Source organism: Caloenas nicobarica, chromosome 7 (genome assembly GCF_036013445.1).
Source record: "Caloenas nicobarica isolate bCalNic1 chromosome 7, bCalNic1.hap1, whole genome shotgun sequence".
NCBI classification, from domain to species: Eukaryota; Metazoa; Chordata; class Aves; order Columbiformes; family Columbidae; genus Caloenas; species Caloenas nicobarica.
The window spans coordinates 28,368,004-28,384,292 of NC_088251.1; the positions used below are offsets into that span (position 1 = coordinate 28,368,004).

The 16,289-nt window shown below is 41.8% G+C and overlaps 1 protein-coding gene across 1 annotated transcript; it reads left to right on the plus strand.

Annotated features, from left to right (window-relative positions):
• The first annotated feature begins 1,608 nt into the window (after positions 1-1,608).
• PLAC9 (placenta associated 9) lies at positions 1,609-15,690 on the plus strand. Its single transcript, XM_065639153.1, has 4 exons — positions 1,609-2,045; positions 12,897-12,997; positions 13,932-14,052; positions 15,508-15,690. The coding sequence occupies exons 1-4, from the start codon at positions 1,988-1,990 to the stop codon at positions 15,516-15,518; spliced, it is 291 nt and encodes a 96-aa protein (XP_065495225.1). The 5' UTR covers positions 1,609-1,987; the 3' UTR covers positions 15,519-15,690.
• The last annotated feature ends 599 nt before the right edge of the window (positions 15,691-16,289 follow it).

Below are 16,289 nucleotides of genomic sequence, written 5' to 3' on the forward strand. Positions count from 1 at the left end.
CACTACAGTCAAACATAACACAATATGTAAAAATAAGAAGCAAGTACCTTGGAGGGACTGAACTGTTCCAGGAGCCAGAGAGCGACTCAGGAGGAGCCTCAAGGAAACGTGCTGTAAAGGGGGTGAGTGACCACAGCTGAGGTGGTCTGGAATGGAAATCGTGTTATTTTTTATAGCGTGGTGAAGAGAAAACTGATTCAATGAATGTTCATTGCTTTTTAATGGTATGGTGTAGAGAACAGCAGAGAGCACGCAGAAAAGCAAGGCTCCCTTTGCAATACAGAGAATGCATCGGGTGATTCTGCTTAAGAAAGCACAAAGATAAAAGACACATTCAGAAAACAGAAACCAACTACTCATAAATATTCTTCTTCTGCCCCTCAGTCTCCTCTCGCCAAAGTACAGACAACTCACGGATAATCTCTCGTTTCAAAAATTCTAGCCTACCACGCCAGCGACGTGTATTCAAACAAAGAACAAAACAGAGCGGGGACTCACTGTTACCTGTCACAGTTCCTCTCTAAAGACTCATTTATAACAAAATCAAAACTTCTGTCATTCTTCATTAGGAATGATCAGATTTATTCTCAAAACAAGAATTTGTAAAAATTGCAGTACTGCTACCTGGTGATTTAAGCCCAAACAATCACCCTGAAGAGCACTGCTGCTCTAATTCTCATAGACAATTTTGGTTTTATTTCACAAAAAGGTTAGCTTAGTATCACCAGCCCTGAGGGCTCAATACACACTAAGGTTGTTCAGTGCCCTGGTTTCCTCAGTGCCTCAAAGAAGTTACCGGCTAAATTCCAGCCACAGGAGCTATATTACAGAGAATATTTTGCCTTGTAATCAAGCTTGCAATCTAACTTGGTTTGGAAGTCACTGAAGACGATTATACTTTGAACTCTATGATAGCATCTCTACAGGCTCACTTTCAGATATCTTATTCAAATAACTCAATTTTCTGCCTGCTAGAAAGGTGGTAAAGATTAAGGAAATCTGTTCGAGTTTACAAGTTTTATTTTCAATAATTAGAATGTTGGTTTTTTATCCTGGACGACAGCCTTTAGGATTAAGTAGGACAACTTCAAGACCTTTTACCTTTTACTAGCAATAGCTTGAAAAAGGTGCGCAGAACAATACTAGGAAGGAGATACCTGAAGTATTCGAACATCAGTCTAGTGGAGTCAAAGACCGACACTTGTCCAGTCAGCTCCCATGAACTCTCAAAACAAACAGATAACATTTAATTAAGATCCTGCTAAAAATCACACACAATGCCAGAATACCATTAGCTGTGTTATTTTTTGCACATGATCTTACCAAACCTAGCAATCTATTTCAAACACCTTCCAAACTGAAAAGAGCTCAGACGACTCCTCAGGAACTCCTGCGATACCGTCCAAAGACACGGCACCACAGACAGTTGCCACCTCCCACAACGCTGCCGTGCTTCATCCAGCAGGACTTTGACCTGCCCCAAAAAGATTTTTCTGCAGTGTTAAAAATGAACAAATAATAGAAGAAGCCCTGTAAGATCACAGTATCCTGTGTTGCCCAGTGTTCTTGCTTTCCCCACCCTGGATGAAACCCTAGAGGGAAAGCAGCATCCAGCACCCCTTCCTCCTCCCCTCTCCCTTCCTTTTCTTGCCCCACTTGCCGTATTTACAGGATTCATAGCTCTTCAGCACATTCCGGTAGTAGACTGCATAAATAAATACAGGGTAAAAAATACTTTGGGGAGCTTGGACCACCTCCAGCTTGCCTGGGTAACTGGACTTTGCATGGAGCTGGAAGGGTGTTCTTTAAAGGGAGGGAAGCAAAAGAGAACAGCTCAAGAATTTTGGCTCAGCCTGGGCATATTTCCTCCTAACTCTGGACAAACCTCAGCGCAAACGGCTGGAGACGGAGGAGTCGGTGCGAAGCCGGGACGGAGGCTGCGGGGCTCTGCACCAGGACTACGGCAGAGCTTGGAGAGGCTGAAACCATGCTTTGCCTTTGGGCGCTGGCTTTTATTTTAGTCCTGCAGGAGCGAGAGCTTCTAGGTAAGTGATTCCAAGCTTGCAAAGCAGAAACTGGAGCTTAACCCTAGAAAGCCTTTGCATGGAGTGGGAGGAGGAGGTAAAGAATTGGTTACTTTATGGGTTTTATATGAAGGTGACACAGGTATGTGTCAAAATTCTGTGGCAATGTAGTTTTTAACATAAACCCCTTCATTTTTGTGCTTTTTAAGTCTGTCCTGGAGGCATATTTCTTCAGTAAAGATTTTTCACTTCTCAAGGGAGATGCTGTCACCATATTTTCAGAAATTTAGAACTGCATTCAAGTGCCAGTACCCTGCATTTCCATCATTACTTTTCTGGCACTTTTAATCACATACACACTAATATACTCAGAAACGAGATAAAAGTTTAAGGTGAATAAAGAAAGATTTTTCTTTATGCAAACCCGTCTTTTGAGATCTGCTTGTAACAGCACTGTATTTTTTTCTCTTCTGCTTTGGTTTACTATTCCTGAGATTTTGAGGTGCATAACATCTTCTCTAAATGCCTTGGGAGTACAAAGTATAAACACACAGTGTCTGTAAGCTGGAATCTGAATTTTACTGTAATTAACAGCAGATCAGTGCTAGAGTAACCTGTAATCATGTTGTAGCTGACAGTGTGACTGAAAGCTCTTCAGTTTGGCTAGTTCAAGGGTTTCTAGTCCCCATGTAACCACAAACCTGGCTTCCCAGCCCATTTGTATCACATGTTTTCTGCTAGCTGAGGCCCCACTTTATTTTCTCTCTGCTCTTGCTTCATGACAACATACGATGTTTGTATTTCATGGCAAAGTACTAAGTTTCCATTACAATGAAAACATTCCCTGAAAAACTGTTAGTCCCTTCTGCCCCCAGGTCCTAGTCACTCTTCCTTGCCCTGTCTCCCTCCCACACAACTGGCTTTGTAATGTTTATCAGTGACAAACTGAAATATCAATACCCCAACAAGGGCACTCTAACTTGTTTTTACTCCACAAGTACTCAATATCCTCTTGTGAGCGTCACAAAAGAATCGTGAAATTAAAGAAAAAAAAGAAGGCTAGAAGGATATCTTTGTTTATTCCCCACAAAGTATGGTGTTGTCTAAGCTGAAATCATTAGCAACAGATAAAATCCAGCCAAATAGAATAATGCTTGAATAATAACTGCAATGGAGACTGGTACCCAGCATCATGCCAGGTGGTAGCACTCAATCAGGGAATCATTTCCACTGTCTCCATGGCGTACTTCACGTGAGATGGGAAAGCTTGTGTCCATCCCAGCCAGGGAGCACCACAGCTGGCTGACCGGCTTAAAGAGGTCAGACCCACTTTCCCTCTCCTACTTTTTGAGTCAAGGACTCTAACATTTGATTTCATTACAGATTCTCCCCTCCAACCCCACTGGGTTCCTCCTTTTTAAGAGTGGTTCAAGGTTCAAGGTGGTTCAAGGTTCAGTGGTTCAAGGTTCATGGTTCAAGGTTGGCCAAATCAGAACTTGTGTTTTAATTCGGTCATTAACACGAACAATCTCATAGTCAAGCAGCCCAGGAGGCAAGGCTGGCGCAGGAGCCCTTCTGGATGCAATCATGTGCTCCTGCTGAATGGCTGCAATTTCTAGTTCTTTGCTGTTCTGGTCGGGCTAGTTTGTGGGGTGCTCTAACGCTGCACACAATATAGCCCTGGGGCACTGGAGCATCCAACACCTGCCCCATTTAAACATGTCTCCGTTCTTACAAGAACCTCCAGGCAAATCATTCTGAGGAGTGCTTCACCACAACAGCAGAGCCTTTGCTGCATGTTTATGCATGGCAGAGAGGTGATCTGCAGTCCTCAGGTAAACAAGGACCGGGCAAGCCAGCCAGCCCCACCGACATGCTCCATGTAGCTGAGCAAACCAAATCCTGAGCCTGCGATGAGGGAGAGAGCAGCAGGAGAGCTCGACGGCAGGCGTTGCTGCTCAGTACTCCACATAGTGGCACGATTTGTTTTTATACAGAAGTTTCATCTGGTTTTAGCGATAAGCAAAAGAAAGCTGACAATGTTTTTTCTTCTTTCAACTAACATATTACAGCTTCTCAGAACATTTTTGGTCCTCTGACATCCAAATGCAATGTCAAACTGGGAAGACCTATAAGGTTTTGGAGTGAAAGGGGCTATTATAAAGGAGGTACTCAGCAGTTGGAGTTAGACTATTGCCCAGAAACTGGAGAGGAAAAATCCCTTCAGAACAGCTCACTTTCTCCCAAAATTGACCACCTGCATTCTCACAGAACAGAGTTTTGCCTCCTGGAGATTAAACTAACTGCACTGTAGAACTAAATCCACAGTAAGAACCAGAGTTGGACTCGTATTTCTCTACTAATAAACCAGTAGTAGTTTTAACCTATACCACATGTCAGAGGTATTTTCTGTCCTTACAGAAACCTACCGGCATTATTGCTTCCAATCCAAGGATTACAGCCTTTACAAACACTCATCTCTGAGCTCCAACAAGGAAGGAGAAAAAGTTTGTCACAACAAAGTGTACCCAGATGTAGGCGTGTTTCTTAACACCATGAGGCATCTAAAGATACGGGTTCTGCACAGAAGTGAGCTGTTTTATGGATTTATATATCTGTAAGCCCCTACGTTTTGTTATACTTAGTTAAAGGGCATGTATTAAGTTTTGCGGACTTTGTAACCTCCAAGTGTAAAGCAAAGGTTAATACCAAACTAAAAAAAAGTCTGGGATCTAGAAATACAGGATTCCTGCTGTTCATCTGCAGGATGCAGATGTATTTATATATCCAGCTGATCTGCTCTGGTTGAAGCAGTTGTGAGTCTTGGCCATGAATGTTGGGATCTAGAATGTATGAATGTACGTGTGTATATATATGTACATACATAATCATGTGTATGTATATCTCTCTCTCTCTCTCTCTCAGTATTTTACTTCCCGAGCTGTTGCAGTACATATGAACTGTCTGACAGAGGAAAACATGTCCTCAAGCAAGTTCTCAGGCTTAAGTATTAGAAGAAAACTACAAGGATCTTCTTTCATTGTACTATCATATTTCTTTCTACTACCATAACTTACTAATTTGTAAACTACCCAGCCACAGAGCTGACTAATAAGTCATAGACTCACCTCAAACACTTGCTGTGACCGTAGCTCCTATTACTAACCACAGACCAAAAGCCATGTCCTCAGGAAACTGAAAACCTGTTTATCTCCGGATACCAGTGGTCATCTTCAAATCGATGGTGGCATCAAATACTCATGTATCTCACCTCCTCCATTCTCAAAACAGCCTTTAACTCACTCATTCTGTATAACTTAGAATCTTTACATATGCTATGACATGGCTCCTCTTCTTCCTAAAATGGTTCATCTTCCACACACAAATATCTCCTGTACAACTATTAGCTATAGTCTCCCTAACATTTTGCCTTAATTTCCAAAACAAATATATATTCATATAGAAATAAATACATAATAAAGGGAAAGTTCTGTTTGCAGCCCAAAGCATTAGGGTATCCCATCATAACATACAGCATGAATTAGAGTAACTTACCTGCAAATTACATAGCTCACGTCTCTTACAAGCGTGATTCCCTGTAGTCATTTCCCACTGCAGCAGTGAGCACAGGAGGACATTCCCCGGGTGCTTGTTCAGATGACCAGCATCCTGGAAACACATTCCACGCCAACAGCTCCCTCACAGGAACATTGTTATCCTCCTTCCTTTGAATGAAAATATACAAAACTTCAGTGCTTCTTACAATCACAAATATGGTACCACAGCAGCAGCAGAAAAGTGTTTTTTCAAGCAGTAACTTTGCTTCTGGCAGACACCCGTGGCGGGGGCCCCAGATTTAGCTGTGCCTGAAAAAGAGCCCCCGGGCAGCACAAACTGTCCCTGGCCTTGTGCACTCCTTCTCAGCATCCACTGATGGGTAAGCAGGAGCTGAAGCTCCCTTGTGAAATGAGAAGGACATTGATCACGATAGCAAAACTTTCCTCCAAACAAAGCAGTTTTACACAGAAATACGTGGCAGCCATCTCAGTCAGGAACAATTCCTATCAAGTCTCATTTCTGATTTTGCATATTTCACAAGCACAAGTGAGGCACATTAGGGCCAGAACACATCACAGTGTGGCATCTCACATGTAGGTTGATAGGACAGACGAGTTAGAGAAGTGAGAACTGACAGGTTAATACCCTGGCCCACCTTCACTAATGCAATACCTCGCACAACGCATGAGGTTTCCTCTTTGGTCGTTCTCTTTCAGGGAAAAAAAGTATTAAAATAACTTCGAACTTATCTGATTTTGGATCTGAAATAATATTCACAGTAGCATATTCTACATCTTCATAAACAGAGTATGAACCAAGTCTGCAAGTTTGGAACGTGACTTTCTGATATGGTTATTTAGCTTCTAAAATTGATATTAAAAATAGCTAATTTCATGAAGAAAACTTATTTCAGGATGTTTCCATTATTATCAGAGGCTCATGAATCTTGGATGCCAGAGGAATGCCTTGGATTTTGTTCCATCTTTGAAATCTTTCCAAGACTTGGCATTCAGGTAGCAGTTGAAGTGATGTATAGATTACAGAGTAATCCTTAATCAGGCATTAAAAACTTCCAATATACCTTCTTGAAATGATTAAAAAACAAAACAAAACCACAAACAAAAGGAAAAAACCAACGAGACAATCCTCCCCTGCCCTCCAGATTCCAGAAGAGCTTTCTACTGTCAATTCTCTGTCTACCTTCCACCTCTCACTTTGGATAGTCCACATTTGCCCTGTGTGGAATTTGCAATGTTGTTCTGTCATAAAAGCTACAGCCTAATAATGGTGTGTACATAAATATACGTACATTTGTATATATTTATATATATGTATTTATATATAAGCAAACCCCTGCAGTTTCCTCCATTGTAAAACCTATGACAGTACATAAGAGGCTAAGAAATTTTAAATATTTGTTACAAGTCCTGCAGCCTTTGTTGCAATCCCTAAAGGCAAGAATTCCCTTATCTTTAAGCAACTAGAAACTTCAAACTTTCAGAGATGCCTAAATGCCAGTTAAGCATTAGGCAGTGTTTTACAGAGTACAGCTTGGAAGATGTTCTATGTCTAGTTAAAGACGTGCTCCTGAATAGGTAAGACTTTGAAGACAATCTGCGTGTTAAAAAGCATTTCCAATACAACACGTTCTATCAAAATCAAATATCTTTGGCATACTAACAATAACATTTAATATTGATTAAGTAGTATATAACGCATCTTAAAATGAATTTGGGCACACTGGTGATAATGAAGCTGGTAATGGTACAGAAAGTTTGTCCAGCACTTCCACATCTCAGGATGCCAACATAACTAATGGTTGACATAACTGGAAACTAAGTTTGATGCCTTTAAGAACAGTCCCCAAAATTAAATATGACTAGCAATCTTGGCTTAACATGGTCTTAGGTCTGAAAGCACTAATACTGATAGTATTAGTATCAGTTCAGGTTCAAAGCAATTGAACCTTTCCTGTATTCAGCTGCAAATTAACTTCACCAACCCCTTTTGTAAACCGTGTAATTTCTTGAGCTAGCACTTCAAAATTCTATACGTATGTTAAAGTGGAGTCCAACACTTCTATTTAGACAAGGAATAATTTAAACAAGGATAAGAAAATCCCTTCAGAAGTCTGTTGCATACTTCCCAAACTGGTTAGGGGTTCACCATTGAAACTTGAGTATCAAGTTCATGACCTTTTTCCTATTGGAACATAAATCCATTACTACTCCCCTCATTTTTCTCATTAAAAAGCTATCTGGCCGCCTTATGCTATATGTTCCAGGAATAAAATGATACCGCTAAGCCTAAGGCAGTGCAAACAAGAACACACAGCATAGTATGTTTTCTTGAAGAGTTATACATGTTCTCTTTTATTCCCCTTGGCCTATCTCATTATTTCAGCCTGCCTTAGTCACCATCTGGTTCCTGTTTCCATCTCACTTGTCTCTCATTTGGCTTGTGGCTTGCTTTGTTTTACCCCTCCCTCCCTACCGAGCACAACATGAACTCTCGTTTAACTTTCAAAACCACATGGGTCATAGAATTATACAAAAGGAATTTTATAGAGTTTAAGGCCAACAGGGAACATTACAGTCAGTCAGCTCGACCTTCCCCATAACACCGACCAAAGACCCCAACCCAGTAATTTCTGTATCAAGCCTATAACCTCAGTGTGACCAGCAATGCATCTTGAGGAAGGACACTTATAAAGGCCTACCAGATCTGTGTAATTGCGTACTTCGGTTCTGTCAGTTACAGCAGCAAATGACAGCGAAGAGACAGTTGTTCGGGCTTATGCTGACATTTAACATTAGCAACAAGTTGGACGATCAAAAGGAACCATTTAAAAGCATCCGGATAGACAGAATCCTGATGGTCCTAGAAGGGGACTTCACCTGGGAGTGTGTAGAAGCAACATCTTGGGAGGCTGGAGGAATATATCAAAGGGACAGGAGGCAGAGGAGCTTAACAGAGATATTCTAAAACTAAGGCCTTTGCTCTTAACCTGTTTGCTAAGGTTATTTTAATTCTTACTTCATTGCTTTTTCTATCCCCTGCTACGAGACCAAGTTTTGTACAGTCAGGCTGACCATGATACACAGATCTTTACTCTTCATTGTGCCACTTCTTTCAAACATCAAGCATATTCTTCAATTAAAAATACCCTTATTAGCAATCAGCTCGAAGATTTTCCATTTTCCTGCTCTGTTTGCTGGTGTCTGACTGTATCACAGCACCAGGAGGTTAGAACTACCCAGCTTTATGGGCACCACCAACGTAGCATAGAGGACTTAATCAGAGGAAAAAAGGAACACGTCATTTTCTCATCTTGAACAAGCGAGTTCTAATTCTTGATGGAAAATAGCCACCCATGTATCAAATAGAATAGACTTCAAGAATTGAACTAAGCATCTCACTTGCAGGAAGCATCAGGTGGGAATTTGCAGATGGGAAATGAACTGAAAGGTAACATCACAACAAATACCTGAAGCAATCTACTAATTTTCAAATGAGATATTCAAGACATTGAAATATGCCTCCTACACACTTGATTAAGCTGTCGGAGGTTGCAAATACCCACACATTTTAAGTATGTAATTTATACAGCATACAAAGAACAGTTTACTTTTAAAGGCTGTTAGCTTTACAATTTCCTATCAAAATTTTCTGCATTTATGCATGTGCTTTGACACATAGGCAAGTAAGAATTCTAATTTACATTTAAAAAATATTTCTTTAGCAACAAGAGGGCAAGTACATGGAAGTATCCTAGAAGGCCATCAGTCTTTTGCTTACATGGCTTGCAACCTTTCATTTCTCACTCCCTTTACATGGTGACTGCCATCATTATGTGTGGTAGAGATGCTGCTGGAGAAGGTTATTGCCAAGAGCAGACTGCGTCATTTTCTTTCACCAGCTACCATACAGAGAAGGCAGTGCTCATAAACAACACGTGATTCTCTTTGAGCACATGGAAATCATTGCTTCAGCTGAATTGCCTCACCATAGTGGCCCAGATACGTGCCGTATTTACAAGGGATTGGATGTGTCCTGTGAACAGTCCATCCCAGAGTTAAAGCCTGTGGGTTAAGAGCTAAAGCCAGACAACAAAGTAACCACCAGGGTTTTTAGCAGCCAAAGCCCCAAGCCAAGGGTGAGAAAACAGAAGAAAACTGCAGCGACCAAAGCAGAGGCTGCCCAGGCGGCAGCAGCAGCCGCCCACCCGAAGTACCAGTTGTGGCGTGGTGGGGAAGGGGCAATCGCAAGAGCAGCTCTGCCCCGGCGTGGAAGTTGCTGACCAGAGACAGACCGGCGGGCCCCGGCTGAGAGGCCTTCTGCTGGGCCAGCCCTCAGCCACTCCGTGCTGCAACATCTGGGAGCCACGCACACCTTAGTTCCTGCTCTTACCACTCGCTAACAACAGCTATCAGATGCTTCATGAGACGCTTAGGCTTGGACTGTTTGTCAGATTTTTTTTTTTTTTTTTAGACACTGCACTAGACCTGTGATTCTGGGTAGCATCTTACAGCCCTATCAAACTCGGACAAGACACTTCCTCCTTCACCCATTACAGTTTATAAAGCAGCGATGTGCTCTGAGTGCCAGAAAGCCATCTCTGTCCGGGCCAGAAGAGAGGAAACAACCACCTCAAGGAACCAAGCATTACTGAGGCCTGCACTTCGCAGCAACCCCTTTACCCAGGTCTCTAGACACGCACACATGCACAAAGCTGGGCAGTGTTTTGCTGACCTCCCAGTGAGATGCAACAACTTGGCTATGCATACCTACCCCGGCACACCCCTCTTTGAACAAACGACACTCATCCACCACATCTAACCTCCCCATCTACATGCACGTGCCTGGAGCAGCAATCAGCCTGATGCTGAGGTGTGTGGTGAACAAAAACCTCTTTCACACCAAAGGGCTAAACTAAAGGAATTATTAAAGTGGCATTTTGGGTAAGACCTTTTATCATTTCTGCTTCAAAGAGTCACTTAGAGCACTTAAGGTCTTGTAGCAGGAAAAAGGTGAAAGGAGCCCCTGCAGAGTGCCAACAGGCATGCCCACCATGCCGCTAGGGGTCTCTAGGTCAGAATCCAGTTCAGGCAGGACAGACAGCTACTTCTCCTAAAGGAGAGCTCTGGGCTTTCTTTAGTGGACCAGAATGATACAAGACGCATGGTCAGAGACAAAGAAGTGGCCAACGCTAACTCGAGCTAGCCAACATTAACTCTCTTGCATTTTCCATTTCTAGGGAAGAGACAAAACTAAACAAGCCTGGCATGTAACTTAGAGCTGGCCAAAGGCTCCTTCAACAACCATGTACAACTGGTGCCAGCCTGGCCTTCACCCAAACTTTCCATCCAACCTCGTGATCCAGCCACCTACAACTAAGTTAATACAGCGAAAAAATAACCTCCTGAGGGATTCTTAAATTCTTCCCTTTGGTCTTAGTCCGCCTAATGATTTCTGCTGTGTCTTTTTCACAGTTCATTTGTAGTTTGGTCTGGGAACGTTCTCAGCAGTCAACAACCGATCTACGGTTACCTCATCACCATGCCTTCTGCTTGCTTTTGGTCCTCCCTCCAACACAATGGGCATACAGCTGAATCAGGCCATCGAGCTTGACACTGAGAGCTAGAGATAGGAATATTGGAAAAATGGAAATTTTATTAATCCCTGACAGTAAAGGGAACTTACCTTGCTATTATCTTATTACTAGGAAAGACAAAGATTGTAGACAAAGACTGGCCACTGCATTGTAACCTCCATTTCTGACACAGGATTTCAGTATCTACATATTGTTCCAGCCATGATGGAAAAAACATGTACAAAACCAAAAATGTTGAGAAGTAGCATGGTTCACTTGGCCACTAAGTTACAAGGTAACGACACTCCCAAAACACCAACAGCAGCAACAAAGGGGAAAAAAAGGGCTGTATTTCAGCAGTCTCCTGTGAACAGGCAGAGCAATTCTTTGGGATTCTGTCCTAACAGCACCACCTCCTGGTCAATACACCAAAAAACCCAAATCAAAATCTCATCACAACTAACAAAGAGATTCTCTCTTGAGCTCTGACAAACCGATTTCTAAATTATGCCACACCTAGTACATGAGATTAAGTGTTACTCTTCTCCTCCTTCCCACCCTCCAATTTCAAGGCTACCATTCCAAGTCAGAGTACATCTCAACCCATCAAACCACAAGGGCTGCAATCCTTACTGACACGTGTTTGCCATCATCTGATACCAACACTCCAGGAATCCCAGCACAGAGTTGCAATGAAGCATTGCAGCAGTTCCAAACCACTGCTCACGCACAGCAGTGCTGAGGACACAACTAGTTGTTCGTCTTACGTTTCTTACTGTTCATTACAACACAAGCTCAGCTTCCTCTTTGTTACAATCAAACGACAGCAGAATTGAGTTACTGTTGGTTTCTCATTATTATAGCTTCTCCAGGCCTCAAACAAGAACAGGACCTAATTTTACCAACATGGAGCAAGATATGTCATAATTTTAGTGGTGTTTAAAATACTCCATTACAGTTCTATGCACACATATTAATATCTAAATGTTACTGATGTTGCACAAAAGTTATGGGAAGGGAATGGGCTCCATTAAAGCATGGACACCAGGAGGTATTGATGTTTCATGGAGTCATGCCAGCAGAATGAAACGTTCAAAGGGCAAGAGTTCATGAGTACCGACAGGTAAGTACAGATATCTGACAGAGACAAGTGACTTTGTATATAGCACCATTTATAAGTGACTTGGTCAGCAAATTGCATCAGCTCTACACACTTTTATTCCCTTTCTACTGCAAAATCAGACTGTTATGGACGAGTTTCTGGCACAGTGGAATCACCAGCTTGTATCGATTTGGGGCACAAGTGGACAAACTTAGCTGTTCTTCAAAGCTTTACTGTATCAGCTGCTTCTGAAGAAAGTCTAAGAGGAACGGATGTGTAAGGCAACGCTTAAGTTTGATACTTGTACAGACAGAGTTACAGTCCATAAACTTACCCTACACAGGTAGGAAAACACACATACACAAACAAAACAAAAATACCCCTGGCAAGAGAAAACACCTTGTTCCAACCAACCTTGACAATGTGTACAGGCAAGGACACATTCACAGCACTGGGGCAGAGCTATAGTTATTGGGAGAGAGGTTCAGTTTCTACCTGGGACTCCTCATTTGGTTTCATGAACAATGCTGTTTAGCATGCAAAATACCACTTCAGAAGTCAGAAAGGTAAGTGCTGCTATTAAAAAGCTCCTGCTAATTAACCGTGGCTGTTTTTCCAGCTGCTGCAGACCCTGTCAGTGTGTTACCTGGAAGTTTGGGAAGAGGAAGTTGGTGTAACGAACATGATACAATCCATGAACGCTTAGATATTATTGAAGAGGTAAGAGCTATTCCGCTGGCTCCTGGAGCTTCCCAGACCTCTGCCCCATCCTTTTGACCAAAGAAAAGAATTACACTGTTTCTAGACACTGTCCCTTCCTCATATTATTCTATTTAAGGTCTATTTCTTTTTCAGATCTCATGGTTTGTAACCACCCATAAAGCCATTATTACCAGAAACATTTCATCTCAATGAATTCCAAACAACTGATTAACTAATCACTGAATATTACTTATCAGCCTTTTGTAAACTGCTTATAAGTATGCCTTTAATATTACAATCTCAGAACTGATACTTGTAAACTTTCACATCTGCTCAAGGCTAGATGTGAATTCTGCAGGTGACTCCAAGACTGACGGAGGAGTTTCTGCTCGCTCCTGCAGACGCTCAAGAGCTAAATGAACGCTATGACTGGAATTCTAAGGAAAGCTGCAAAGTTTCTCTGTTTTTCCCCTGGTGTCTCAAGCATTCACAAGATACATGTCCAGTGCTAAGCGTTTCCAGCTAGGCAGCTGCCCGACTGCAAGCTCTTGGTTCTCAAACAGCAACATTACCTCTCTCCTGCTCTAGTTCCAGCCCCCTTCTTTCCGCTCCATCAGCTCCTCTCATCTTCCATGCAGATTCTTTTCTTGGCTCAGAGATGAGAGAGAACTAAACACAAATAATGCAAAGCTCTCTCCAGGAAGTCAAATTATGGGTAATTCTTTCTACAGAGGTCATTCAGTCTTGCGAAAAAAGTTTTAATACTTCCTGCCACTAGAGGCCAGCACGACACAAGAAACATTTAAACCTGCAATGCACACTATAAGTTGAATCAGCTGTTAGCATTACAGGACCTTAGACTTGCACTTACCACTAACACATTTGGTAAAATTCCTTCCACTTGACCCTCTGACTACTCCCTTTTTCCATTTGTCTCCCTTGTTTTCATTAGAAGGTAATAAAGACAGTGGAGCACCTAGAATCAGAAGTCAAGTCACTCCTCAACATCATCAGTGAGACAACATCAAATATCCCCATTGATCCAGAAACCCCAGTTATAGACATTTTTGATGGTAAGTATCTAGCGGGATACAACCTACACTGTAAACAGTGTTACATATGTTATCACCAAATATGCCATGTTTTCCCTCTCCAGATGTGAAGTAATTCCTTCATTCAATTCGGTGCAGATAAGGCCTTAGCTGAAACACCGGGTCCAGTTTTGAAAACCAGGTTTCAACAACCACTAAAGAGGGGGGAGGCATGCTGCAGAAAAGGCAAAAAACCTCACCAAAAAACCAAAACCCTGTCCAAGGAGCTAGATAGAAAAGTTGTTATACGGAGGATGTTTAGTCTGAAGAGTATCAATGTCACCCACCAGAATGAGTAAGGCTGCCACAAAGATTAAAGTTGTGTGTTCTTCCCCATTGCAAAACTGAATAAAATGCGAAATAATGCAGCAAGACAGACCCAAGCAAAACACAACAAAAGCTTTCTTACAAGGACAGTGAACCACTGAAATTATATGACTGTAGTTTCCCCAGCACCAGAAATGTTAAACAAGCATCACAGCTTAGAACAGCAGGATGGACTAAGTATCTTGAGGTCTCTTTCAGTTTTAAGATCCTGTGATTCTTTTGTTTCACATGTGACAAATTAAACCAAGGAGGCCAACAAAATACAAAAAAAAAAAAAAAAGTTACTGGAAGTATTTTGCTCTTTTAAGTCCAATTTTGACTCACAAGCTCCTCACACAAAACATGCTCCTGGATAAACGTTTTTGGAATAAATTAAACCATGACAGAAATAATTTGGATGACACTACCCATTCTGCACAGCTTCTTAGAATGCTGAGTCCTCTTCATCCTCTGCCCAAATATCAATAGTGCATTTAACAAAGTGAGAGACACTCCTGGTGGAAAACAAACCTCTTGTGGAAAGGCACAAGCATCCACAGACGTGTTCATGAAGCGAGTTTTGCTTGCGTTGGGTTGTTTTTTCATTTACACACATATGTGCGTATCTAGTGCACTTATACGATAGAAGGCGGGCTCGAAGTAGACAGGAGCATAGCTTATGTTGGCTTTAAGCTCTTGTAGTTGGCTGTATGGATCTGGTCACCACGACTGGTATGTCCTCATCAACTTTGTCATTCATTAAAATTTCCAGTTTTCTGTGAGGGGCAGTTAACATGTAACGATTAAGTTACTGCCCTGCAATGATAATTTATTTTAAAAAGAAAAGTATTCTAGCAAAGTGTTACAGTGAATGTAAAATGGAAATCCTAAGTCAACCCCAGCATATTTGCAGCACATCTATAGTAAGTACTATTCAGATGGAGCTTGCAACAACTGCCAAGTGGCTCAAGAATTGCGAAGTTCTAGGACCTTCCTTCTGTGATTTGGTGAATCAAAGTAACAACTCCCCACTTTAAAGTAGCAGGATTCAAGTTTTAAATTATGTTTATCTACAAAGATTGATCCTGATCTTATAGCCAAAAATAATTACATCAACTCTTCTCTATACAGATACCAGCTGAGCACTGCAAAGACAGAAGACAGCTGAATGTAACAGTTTGGTTGTCACAAACAGTTGCACTTTTGCTCATTTCATAAGCTTCTGTTTCCAGAGTTTGAGCAGGGATGAACAATCCCCAAATGTAATTTGCTTTCTGTGTTCCTGTGCTTTATAATAAAAACGTATTTGCTTTTAGACACTATATCGAAGCTTTATATTTTAAATCCTTCTACTTAATCAAAAGTGCATTTCAGATACAGCATTCTCAGTAAGAAAATAAGATCAGGTGGGGTCCAAGACTAAAGCACAGCTTAACAAACTTAACTCAAAAGCTTACTCCTTCCCTGGTGAAGAACTGAGCACTTGCTATCAGTGTAATTCAATGAAGACAGACTTTCAGCTGCTATTTCCTCTAAAGATATGCTTAGATTGTCAGACAAAAATGAGTGTAGGGAGTAGTCTGGCTTTGGACAGTCATGTTGCTGCCATTGACTGAAACAGGAGTCCTGTCTGCACGTCCTAGTCAGAATTGGGACTAGTCACAATTCGTCATTTGGATGCACAGCCACATTATTTTGACACCTTTACATTCCTCTCCCTTGCCATAGTGACAATGCAACCCAGAATTAATTCCAACATCCACCCCCATGACACCCCCGTTTTTTTCCACGACGAACAGCAACCCAACTTCTTCTAGGAAAAAGGAGCTGCCCGACCTTTACAGAATGCAGAGTGCGTGTGTGTGTGAAATAACAGGAGTTTGCACACTCTTGATTAACAAGCAGTTGCTTTT

Excerpts from the sequence above, each read along its gene's own strand:
- PLAC9 (XM_065639153.1), top strand. The coding sequence starts at position 1,988 with ATGCTTTGCCTTTGGGCGCTGGCTTTTATTTTAGTCCTGCAGGAGCGA. Across the intron at positions 2,046-12,896 it reads GCAGGAGCGAGAGCTTCTAG|CTGCTGCAGACCCTGTCAGT; the intron begins GTAAGTGATTCC and ends CTGTTTTTCCAG. Across the intron at positions 12,998-13,931 it reads GCTTAGATATTATTGAAGAG|AAGGTAATAAAGACAGTGGA; the intron begins GTAAGAGCTATT and ends TGTTTTCATTAG.